The sequence below is a fragment of the Mustela nivalis genome, assembly GCF_964662115.1.
Source record: "Mustela nivalis genome assembly, chromosome: 1".
In the NCBI taxonomy this organism is placed as follows: domain Eukaryota; kingdom Metazoa; phylum Chordata; class Mammalia; order Carnivora; family Mustelidae; genus Mustela; species Mustela nivalis.
In genome coordinates this window covers 47,692,658-47,705,097 of record NC_139020.1, presented here as the reverse complement: position 1 = coordinate 47,705,097, position 12,440 = coordinate 47,692,658, and the positions used below count along the sequence as shown (strand labels likewise).

The 12,440-nt window shown below is 38.1% G+C and overlaps 1 protein-coding gene across 2 annotated transcripts in view; it reads right to left on the bottom strand.

Moving 5' to 3' along the window:
- Positions 1–287: 287 nt before the first annotated feature.
- Positions 288–12,440, bottom strand: part of TMEM45A (transmembrane protein 45A) — a 66,833-nt gene continuing 54,680 nt past the window's right edge. For both annotated transcript variants that reach the window (XM_082696085.1, XM_082696086.1), the window contains 2 exons: positions 5,767–5,912; positions 288–806 (listed from right to left, as the gene is read on the bottom strand). In XM_082696085.1, coding sequence (XP_082552211.1) covers positions 713–806; positions 5,767–5,912 — 240 coding nt within the window. In that variant the 3' untranslated portion in view covers positions 288–712. The remainder of the gene's footprint in view (positions 807–5,766; positions 5,913–12,440) is intronic.

Sequence of the window (12,440 nt, the reverse complement as noted above, 5' to 3'; positions counted from 1 at the left end):
GGGAAGTAACCAGAGAGGAAGACAAACTATGAGAGATTCTTAACTATAGGAAGCAAACTGAGGGTTTCTGGAGGGAAGTTAGTTGGGGGGATGGGGTAACTGGGTGATGGACATTAAGAAGGACACATGATGTGATGAACACTGGGTGTTATATGCAACTGATGAATTATTGAACTCTACATCTGTAACTAATGATGTACTATATATTGGCTAATTGAATTTAAATAAAAAAGAAAGAAATGATAATGTAAAAAAAAAAAAGAAAAGAAAACGACTTGAGATGTCTCTACCAAGTTTCCTGCATTCATTTATTTCTCATTGTAGCAACAAGATAAACAGGTATAATTTCATGTTTAGTGAGTTACAAATGTACAAATGGAAGTAAGCCCAGGAACCTTGAGCATATCTATAATGCAAATAAAACATTTTTCTTAGCGTGGATTTTAACTTTAGATGATCTGAGAATAGCCGCTCCAGGCCCCAAATACCATGACTGATGTGCAAAATGCATTTTTATCACCCAAAGTACTTACAAACCTAAAAATAAAATATTTGAATTCAAATACTTTAACCAAATTGGGAATACAAACAATATACCAAGAATCACCTTCAGCTATCTGTTCTCCAAGCAAAAGGTCAAAAAACAAAACGATGAACAAAATTAATCCAGAAAAGAGAAGTTCATCCAGAAAAACTAAAATGCCCATCAAAATCACATCTCTTCTTCTGATTCTTGTTCTCGTTCAGCATTTTTCAGGAGTCCAACTTCTGAGGGGCAGAACCTCTGAAGTCGAGATTTAACCAACCTGAGGAGAATGAAAGGTATCTCATGTTATACTGTTTAAGAAAAACCCAGAACAACGTCTATCTATAATACAACAAACTCCAAATTATCTGTGCAAATGGGAGAGGCAATCCAAAAAAGAAAATCACTTTTATTTGGCTTTGGAGCTACCTGAAATATAAGTAAATAGGTACAATCAGTTTTTATTTTATTTTTTTCAAAGATTTTTTATTTATTTGACAGACAGAGATCACAAATAGGCAGAGAGGCAGGCAGAGAGAGAGAGAGAGAGGGAAGCAGGCTCCTTGCTGAGCAAAGAGCCCGATGCGGGACTCGATCCCAGGACCCTGAGATCATGACCTGAGCCAAAGGCAGCAGCTTAACCCACTGAGCCACCCAGGCGCCCAAGTACAATCAGTTTTTAAATGTACAACATGATTGTTCAGGTTTCAGAAAATGCCTAATCATTCATAGCTTTGATCATTTCTAAAACAAACAAGAGAATCTCTGGGCGGCAGCAAGCCAAGATGAAGCCAAGTTCAGCCGAGAGCTTTTCCATCAAGTCCCCACCTAGGTATGTATTGCAAAAAGGAGCCCTCTCTTGGAAAGTGTATAGAGGCATCTCCTTCCCCGTGTCAAGCCCCAAGTCCAGTCCTTCCCAACGTGTGCCTTCAGAGGAGTGATTTTGTGCAGTCCACGGACTGCTCAACTGCATGTGGTCGATGATCTCACCATGTGAGATCCATGGTGAACTAGGAAGTTGGAAGAAGTGCCTCCCCCAATGTGACTATTTTCATAGATTAAGAGATCTGTAAGTCTGGGGGAAATCAGAGTATCATTTTTGACCCTGGAAGATACGAAGGTTTTTATTCCCAGAAACTCAGCAGACTCTCCACTTCTCTGATGTAATAAAATCTAAGCAAAGCTTTCCTGTGCATAATTACTCATAAAGACACAGTATTACGACCATGTTGATAGAACACAGTTAAATTCCAGAAGTACACAGGAATGCACAAACAAATTTGATACACCAAGTCATCACAATCATTCTCATTTTGTGAAAAACCTCACCAGCCTATCTGCATCCCTTATCTTCTGCCTCCTTTTTTCCAGTGAAGGTCTGGCCTTCCCCCATAAAAATGCAGTGACTTTATTGTGCTCTGGATCCTACAGGAATATAAGCTTCGTAAGAGCAAAGACTATCTTATTTAGTGCCCTACCGCTAGCCAGAGCCTAGACCAACTGGTGCATAATAGTGGCTCAACACACATCTGACAAAACAATGGCCTTTGGAGCAATCTGCCAGGAGTCCACATCACTCACTTGTTCATAGAGGTTAATTCTTCAGTCACTTTTAACTCAGCATTAGCTCCTCCAATATACAACAACTGAGTAGTACCAGTAACAATTATTGACTCATCAAGATCAAGGAAACCAATTGAAATAATTTGCCTTGATTATTAATTGACTACTGATATTGCTTACAATGTTCTCAGCTCTTCAAGGCACTGCTTTCATGAAAGACTAATAGGCTTAAACAATTTAAAGGCGGTAACAGTGTTTGTGTCATATCTCATTGCACAACCTCGATACATGCTCAATGAAATGGATTAACTGTTAATTCAGTAATTAGATACATTCCTGACCGCTCATGTGGAAATTGAAACAAACATATGGCTACTTATAACAAATTAATTGTTAACACAGGCCTTTCCTGTTTCCCACTCCTCCTTCATGGGTGACTCTTTCTGTTTCCCACATCTCCTTCCTGGGTTGCGTCTGCTGTTACTATAAGCTCCCAAGCTGAGACATGTTCAGGCTTTGTCTGCACCCTGTAGACCTGGGTATTGGCACATGCATAAATGGGTGTTGGAGACAGATTAAAGGCTGGAATGATAAAGAGGAAGTGCAAATAATTGCTAGTTCCTGGAATGATATTAGTCCAGGATACTAAGGTTAGCATGAGTGAGTCTGAGGTTGTGCTCCCATAGGCTTTCTTCAATTAATAAGAGAAAGAGCAGAACTGAGACTCGGGGTGTACTTCCAGAGTCCATCTAGAACTCAAACTTCCAGAAGGCAAACTGTCACATTCCTGGGATTTGGACATCTCTATTTTGTTCTTCAAAATGAGTCACCTGGGATTATTGCTTAGGAAACCAACCTGAACGTGAGCATACTTCTCTACCCATAGAGAGGGGCTTTTGAAATATTTCTATGAATAGTGGTGCTTAAATATGAAATATAGTAGAATATCTAACAAAATTTCCAAACAGGTAAGTCTCTCTTATGAATTGTTATTTCATAACTGCAGGTATGGGGCTGAATGAGGCAATCTTTGAACCTTTATTCTGGAAAGCTGGGAAGTACAACTTCATTTTTCTGAGATTTGGGGGGTTGTGGTTCCATAACCCAGTTTTGTTTCCATCGTGATCTTTGCACTTTGTCAAACAAATTCTCATATAATGTCCTAAAAATTCATCACCTGTGACTGACTTAGAAACTACTCCGGTCAAATCCTGAAAAATAGATTGTCAAAACTCCTTATGATTATACAACTGAATTAGCCTTCCATGTGACCTCACTGAAAGTCAGTACTGAATCTTCATTATATTGTTTAGGTTATTGCTTAAGTTTATATCAACATACCTCACAACATGAGCTCTTGTTTTTATATTTCCAAGAGCATTATGAGAGCAACACTGAAAAGCATCTGAAACATGATTTCCAAACCAACAAAGCCCATATTCATGTAACTCTGAAGCAGATCTATTAAAACAGTAAATAAATGTTTATTGAGTACCGACTGAGTAAATGGAATGCCATTTGATAGAATGCCAAGATCTGTGCAAAACATGAAAAGGGTATTTTCCTCAAGGTGCTACAATCTAGCTAGCAGGTAAGGCTGACATGAGCTAACAGTAAAGATAGATTGCAATTGTAAAAAAGGGTAGTAGTGACTAAAGTGCTAGAAAACTCATGAAGGGAGATGAGTCTAGAACAGTCACAAAGTTTTCATAGAAGAGATAAGCATTTAATTTGGATATGCCGGGTAGAGGGGATTAAGGGGTCAAAAGGTAAAGGCTGAGGAAGTCAACATGGACTTTATGGTTTCTAGAAAACTGTAAGTGGATAAGAGAGGTCTGAAGCTTTTTGAAACAGGAAGAGACAGTAGTCTTCTTTTGACTCTGGAAGGGAGCTGACATGAGCTAGAGAGGCTCCTTGAATGCTGCCATTATTCTTGGAGGCTTCCCAGCCCCTAATGAGATGAGGCCCAGATGTCAGCCTAGAACAACAGAGGAAGAAGCCAAGTTTCACTCAGTGGCAGAGCCAGTCTTACCAACCATGTGCATGCTTTGGAGGAATGAAATAGGACTAATAGAAATCAGTCAATGAGAAGCTAGAATCTGCTAGTACCCAAAGCACTTAGACCGCTAGAAGGAGGTATCTACAGATCAAAGTAAGCTGACCCAAAGCCTAGCAGAGACATCTGGAGCTAACAAGAAATGGTTCTCTTACTTAGAGACCCAGCGCCAAAGCTGCTTCAGCAGTGAAGCTCAAAGAAGCTCAAGGCAAGAGAGGTGACCTGGGAGAGAAGAGTAGAAAGCTAGTTTTTGAAGAGGCTGAGACCCCACTGAGCCTAGAAGCAGTTACCACATTTTAGGAATCCAAAGAACTTACTAGACATCTACTGCCCAATATGCTAAACATTATGCATTTACAGATATTTAAGTTAATTAATATTAATGTGACATTAGGCACATGTCAAGTGCTCAGAAACCATAGTCAAGTAGCTCACGGTCACCAAAATGAAGACTGCAGATATAGAACATTTAGGTCAGTGCTGAAGTCTGAAGAATTAAGTGTGGATCCTGCATGCCTAGTAGCTGGAACTAGCCAGACCCAATGTGGCTTGGTATTAGCTACCTCAAAGACAGGAATCATGTTCAGCTCCTTCTGTTTCTTTTCATCCTTCAAGCTAAGGCATAATTTTCAACTGCGAGGAACCTCCTCTGGGCTCCAACAGTACTTTCTTCTCCTATTTCCACCTACTGCACTGTATTTAAATTGTCTATCTCTGGTGACTAACCTAATAAAAAATAATAATAAAAAAAATAAAAATAAATTGTCTCTCTCTCTTCCTTAGGGTCTATACATTATGTCTTTTGTGATACAGAAAGAGGAGGAGGGGAGGAACACAAGAAAAGTAACAAAAAGGACAAAATCAAGGAGAAGAAGAACCTCCACTGTGCCCTTGCTATGTCCTAAGCAGTGTAAACACCTATCTCATTTAGGTACTATTATTATTCCCATTTTGTAAACAATAAAACTGAGACTTAATGTGGTTGCATAATTTGTCCAAAGTCATATAGCTGATAGGTGGCAGACCTAGGAATACATATTTTTATCAATCTGTTCTATTGCTCTTCATCCACTGTGAGACATTGTATTGGGGTCTAAAAATATGATTTTTCCTTTTTTATGATAATAAATTTTCTTTTGAAAAGTTTGGTTTTTCCATTGACTCTTACTTTTAGAAATATTAGAGCAAATGTCAAATTAATCATATACTCAAATTTAATGGGAGACATAAATGTTGGTCAAAAAATGACACCAAGCTTGTGAATTGTTATGATTAATGTACATGTAAGCAAGTGGAGGGCTCCCTGCAGATATGGAGAGGACTATCTGGAAAAGGAGACAGCATATACAAAGAGACAAAGGCACAGAAAAGTGTGTTGAAAGGTGACCCACAGGTCAAAGACACAGCTGAGACACAGTTGAATGAGTCTAACTTTAAACCAGCATTTATTCTTTCAAGGGGGATTTTCTGGGTTTGCAGATAATTTTCTGCTGCATTACCCTCTCTTGTGGAATACTAAGGAATGGAGTCCCCCTTCAAATCTAAAGTTCAATGCTTTTGAGTCTTGATGATCATATACCAAGAAATAGAACTTACATGAACAAAAAAATCACTAACTTACCAAGTGACAAAGGCATAAACCATTCCAACAACAACAATGTTTAATGCATAATGCCAACAAAAGCATATGGTGAGAAACATGATGTTGTCATGATCCATTGCATCCCATGCAGGAGCTCCACTGGGGGGATAAAGGACAAAACCAATCTGTAATTTAAAACAAAAAACACATATTAAAATAATCAGCTGCATTCCCAAAGAGAGTATATTTCAAAATGTTTGGTTCTAAGATTAATCTTAACTAAGGTAACTCCAATTATCTGAGATGTTACAGATAAGACATTAGGTCTTACTGCCTGCTTTAGTAATACAGATAGCATCTACCAGGTCACAATTTTGGGGGGAAAAAAAGTGTTAAGGACATTTGAAGAGCAATTTTCAAAATATAAATAGTAATCATCTCTGTGGGTTAGTGGACTTTCAGAGAATGTGCCAGATTTCTAAGCTGTGCAGTTTCACTCAGTTATTTCAAAAGTGGAGTACAAAGACGTTTGTAAATAAATAAATGCTCACAACTAACATTATATTCAGTGATCAAAGATTGAAAGCTTTTCCCCTAAGATCAGCAACAAAAGGAGGGTGTTGGATTCACCACTTTTATTCAACATTGTCCTAAAAATTTCTAGCCAAAAATTAGTCAAGTAAAATAAAAGGTATCCAGATTATAAAGGAAGAAGTGAAACTATCTAAATTCACAGATGATATGATCTTATAAATAGAAAACCCTAAAGAATCCACACACACAAAAAAATCTATTGGAGCTAATAAATGAATTCGGCATACTTGCAGGACACAAAATCAACACACAAATTCAGATATATTTCTATATATGTCTAATGAACAACACAAAAATTAAATTAAGAAAACAATGTTACCTACAATAGCACTGAAAAAAATAAAATACTTAGGAATAAATGTAATCAAGGAGGTTTAAGACTTGTACACTGAAAATTACAAAACATTGTTGAAAATTTCAAGACCTAAATAAATAAATGGAAATACATCTCATGTTCATGGACTGGGTGATTTAATATTGTTAAGACGGCAATAACACCCAAAGCAATCTACAAATTCAGGGCAATCTCCATCAAAATCCCCATGGTCTCCTTAATGCCCATCCCCCCACTCACCTCCCCTTGCGCGATCCTCAGAGGGCACGTGATGTGATGAGCACTGGGTGTTATATGCAACTGATGAATCACTAAACACTACATCAAACACTAATGATGTACTATACACTGGCTAATTGAATTCAAATTTTTAAAAAATCCCGATGGGTCTTTTTTTACAGAAATGGAAAGCTGATCCTAAAAATCATATGTAATTACCATGAACCCAGAATAGCCAAAACAACCTCAAAAAATAAAAAGAAAGTTGTAAGACCCATGCTTACGGATTTCAAAACTTATTATAAAAACCGCAGTAATCAAAATACTGTAGTATAGACATCATGAAATACAGATTGATGAGATAGAATTGAGACTCCAGAAATAAATCATATGTGTGTAGAAAATCCATTTTGACAGAGTTCCAAGGCCATTCAGTGGGTAAATCAGTAGTCTCTACAACGGTGCTGGGACAACTGGATATCCACATGCAAAAGAATGGATTTGGACCCTTGTCTCACACTCCATATAAAAATTAATTCAAGACAGATCAAAGACCAAATATAAAACTAGGGGTGCCTGGGTGGCTCAGTGGGTTAAAGCCTCTGCCTTGGGCTCCATCATGATCCCCAGCATCCTGGGATGAGTCCCACATGGGGCTTTCTGCTCAGCAGGAGACTGCTTCTCCCTCTGTCTCTCTGCCTGCCTCTCTGCCTACTTGTGATCTGTCTGTCAAATAAACAAATAAAATCTCTAAAATAAATAAATAAATAAAACCATAATACTCTCAGGAGAAAAGCTTCATGCCCTGGGATTGGGAGATTTCTTCTTAGACCCTACACCAAAAAATACAATCAACCAAACAAAAAGTAGATAAATTGGACTTCACAAAATTAAATAACTTTTATACATCAAAAGACACTATCAAGAAAATGAAAAGAGAGCCCAAAGCATGGGATAAAATACTGCTGTGTCATATATCTGATAAGGAATTAATATCTACAATGTATAAAGACCTCCTACAACTCAACAGCTAAAAGACAAAAAACAAATATTTTTAAATGAACAAAGGAGATGAAGAGACATTTCTCCAAAGAAGGTATGCAAGTGATAAATAAACTCATGAAAAGATGATGAACATTGTCACTTATTATAGATATGCAAGTCAAAGCCATAAGGAGATACCACTTCATACTCCCTAGGATGGTAAAAATAATAAATAACAAGTTTTAGTAAGAATATGGAGAAATTGGAATCCTTGCAAATTGCTGGTAGGAATATAAAATGGTGCAGTCACTGTGGAAAACAACAAAAAGTTAAATGCAGCATTAATTACCATATCACCTGGCAATACCATTCCCAAGCATATACTCAAAAGAACTGAAAATAAATTTTCAAACAAAAATTTATAAACAAATGTTCATAGCAGCATTATTCACAGCAGTTGAAAACAACCCAAATGTCTGTCAATTGATGATGAATAAACAAAATGTGGTATATCAATATCATGGAATATTGAACCATAAAGTCATGATGTACTAACATGTGATATAACATGGATGAATCTTGTAAACATTATGTTAAGGGAAAGAAGGCAGACACAAAAGGTCACATATTGTATGATTCTATTTACATGAAATATCCAGAATACATAAATTCATAGAAACAAAAAGCAAATTAGTGGTTATCAGGGGTTGGGAGGAGAGTGAAAGAGAATGATTGCTTCAGGGTACCAGGGTTTTCTTCTGGGGTGATGAAAATGTTTCAGAACTGAATAGCAGTGATACTTGTACAATATTGTGAATGTCCTTAAATGGCACTGAATTATATACTCTAAAATAGTTAATTCTGTTAAGTAAATTTTACCCTAACCAAAAACAAGATAGAGACGGAGAGGGAAGAATGATGGACAGATGGCAGGATGGGGAATGGACATAGGTCAGGTCTCTAGAACAAAATGAAATATAATACCCAGATAATTACAAGGATAATTGTATGAAAGTCCACTGGCTAACTAGAACTGTAACGGTCAGTTACAGTTACAGGAGTTTTCCTGACAACGGCCTTTAAATGATGTATTATTACCCCCACTTTAATGTATTATTGTCTTCATCATCCAGGTGAGAAAATTGGGTGGTTTTATAATCTGCCTAGGATCACACATCTAATAAATGAAATTTTACAGGAACAACAACAACAACAAAAAAAATTTCGTCCATAGTTATGAGTGAAACTTTAATTCCATTTCTGTTGGAAATTTCACATAACCTGAGTAAATTAGGAAAAAATAAGACTTGGATCTTAATCACTTGTTCCTATTTCCCATTCTAAAGAATTCTCTTTGTACCACCCAATATATGTATCATTAGGTGTGGGGCACCTTAACCTCATTCATGCACATAAACTTCACAATAATTCTCAGTCCTCATCATAACCCCAAGAATAAGATATCATTATCCTCATTCCCCTCCTGCCCTCCTTTTGAAGCAACTTACAAAAGGTAACAAAGAAATTGTGTCAAGTAAGTATCTTTTTTTTTTTTTAAGATTTTATTTATTTATTTGTCATAGAGAGAGAAGCAAGAGCAAGCACAGGCAGACAGAGGCAGAGGGAGAAGCAGGCTCCCTGCCAAGCAAGGAGCCCAATGTGGGACTCCATCCCAGGACGCTGGGATCATGACCTGAGCCGAAGGCAGAGGCTTAACCAACTGAGCCACCCAGGCGTCCCTCAAGTAAATATCTTTAAGGGAGAGTTGAGTGTAATGAACTATGGACCAGCTCCCCAGTTCTTACCTACTGGTCCCACCAATGTCCTTCCAATGCCATCCACCCATCTTTCCCTGCTTGGGGAGTGATTTGCTACAGCTCCCAGAGATAGAGGTTAGCAGTTTTTGCGAGTTATGTTGTGTGCCTCGAAAGGATATGTTGATGTCCTAACACTTGGTGCCTGTGAATATGACATTATTTGGAAATAAAGTCTCTGCAGATGTCATCAACTCGAAATAAGGTCATAGTGGATTAGAACTGGCCCTAAATTCAATGACCGGTATCCTTATTATGGAAGGCCATGTGAAGACACAGGTACACAGAAACACACAGGTGTGGCTCTGGAGGCAGAAGCTGAAGTTACGCTGCCATAGGCCAAGGTATGTCAAGGATTGCTGGCAGCTCTCAAGGAGAGAGGCATAGCACAGATTCTGCCTTTGGGCCCCCAACATACTGACACCTTGATTTCAAGACTTCTGGCCTCCAAAAGAGTGAAAGAATAAATTTCTACTTGAAATATAGAATCAGCCACTACTCTCTCATTGGGTATCTTAATTTGCTTCCTAATGTAAAATTCTAACCAAAAAAAAAGGTCTGAAAAAGATTTTTTTTCTTGCTGTATCTTCTATGGCATTCCTGAATATCTGGTTTTGACTAGTTTAATATCACATTTAAAATGTAAATAATTATCTTCCCTAATATACAACAAGCCAGGGGCTCGTTTCCCATAGGTTAAAGTTTGAATTTCCTAGTGTTTTATGTCTTATACTCCAATCACTTATTTTAACACTATTAGTCTTAAACAAGTGTTTGATCTACCATACCAGACTTCTGACCATTACTGCTTAGTTGGGTCTTTTTGACATCTCTGAATGAACTTTTATCTTTTCTTTTTTTTTTTTTTTTCAGTGTTCCAAGATTCAGAACTTTTATCTTTCTTAAAGGTAAAACAAAGTTGCATTTACTTAGGCTTAGGATCTGGGAAGTCATGGGAGGAGTCCCTGGGGCATTAATGAGGGGTGGGTGATGCATGAGATACTGGTCAAAGTAATGGGAAGTAAAGACCACAGAAGTATCTTCCTCCTCCACAAGGGTCTCTGCCTCAACTCGGACAGTGATGGAGAGGAACTTGGAAATGACAAAATGCAAAAATGAGCTTTAAAAATACTCTCCCACAGGGGTGTCTGGGTGACTCAGTTAGTTAAGCATCAGACTCCTGATTTTGGCTCAGATCATGATCTCAAAGTTGTGAGACTGAGTATTCCATCCTGCCAGGACCCCTGGTCTGGGCTTGGTGCTCAGTGGGAAATCTGCCTGAGATTTTCTCTCTCTCTCCCTCTCCATCTGCCCCTCCCCACCCCTCTCTTGCTCTCTCAAATAAATAAATAAATCTTAAAAAAACAAAAAAGTATTTTCCCACAGTTTCAGATAAACCATGTTTCATGGAATGAATGGGCCTGAAGGAAATCTTTTTCCTTTTTAAATTGCATGATATGGATAGGTTTTTGAAGAGAGCGAAATGGAGTCCCTCATGTCAAGCAGGAGCTAGGCAGTATGGTGGGGACCCCAGAACTGATAGCAAGTAGAACCAGAGGAGGTCTGCAAGGACCCAAAACCAATTAAATCCCTTTAAAAAGGGAAGGATTTTGGCAGCAAACTGTCAGACTCTTCAGATATGAACCCCTCTCTGTCTCACCATTTCAAAACAGCAGCTGCCGTGGAAGGCTCTGCCCAGTGGATCTCCAAACAGAACCGAGATCCTTCACTGCTTGAACATAAGCAGTTACGTGTGGAGAGCTGACACGGACCAAACCGAGGTCGACAGAGGCCTTATCTCAACTGCCTGCCCACAGACTGACATCGAGTTTGGTTCGTTAACCTCCTACACCCTTTTGTTATCTTGCTTGTTGTGTGATTTGTCTTGTCCTGCTTTGTGTGCTGTGTAACAAGCCAAGTTTAATCACACGGTGAAATGTCATTGAGTTTGGAATCCCGAACCTGCTTTATCATTGTGATTTAACTTTGCTTCATGATCGAATAAAGCTGACATTGTGGAAAGACACAACTCCTGTGTGCGCCTTGACAGTCTCTGAGAAAACATATCTGACTGTAATGAGCTTCAGGAAAGAAACCATTCTTAAAGATTGGGAGCGTTGTTCTCTTGAAGTTTGCCTGTTACCCCATCATTTACATATGAGTTATAAAAAAATGGCCAATCTGAACATTTGCCTCACTCATTTCCCAACTTCTTTATAGTTCCAAGAATCTAGGTGTGCTAATCTGTCTACCTATTGTTTATGCACTAGCATTAACCACCTATGGACAAGTAGAGAGAGAAAAAATATGGTGAAAAGCAATTCACGATGTCCTATTATTAGTTTATAACAGAGTTTTGGCCATAAACATTCACTTACCACACATAACATCAAAATAAAAAGCAGAATAAATTCATCTATGTCTCCAGACATTTTTGTTTCAGAGGAATCTGAGGGTGGAGAGAGGTACTACAGCTAAACCTTCATTTCCTGCCAGTATGTGTGTTTGTACTGGTATTAAATGTTCATTTTTCGTTAAGCCTCCAAACGTTATTTAGTCTAGCCACCAGGTAAAAAAGGAAACTAGTCTAGACATACTCATAGATGGAAAAGATTTTTAAATAGTCACAGATTTATGCCCAAAGATTTTTAACCCCATAGCTCTTTCCTAGAAAAGCTTTTGGTAAAATGTGAAAACATTATTTCTCTGCCAGAAGGGACATTAGGTCAGCCTATTCTCAGTTGTGACAGCCCATGCTTCTTCCCTCA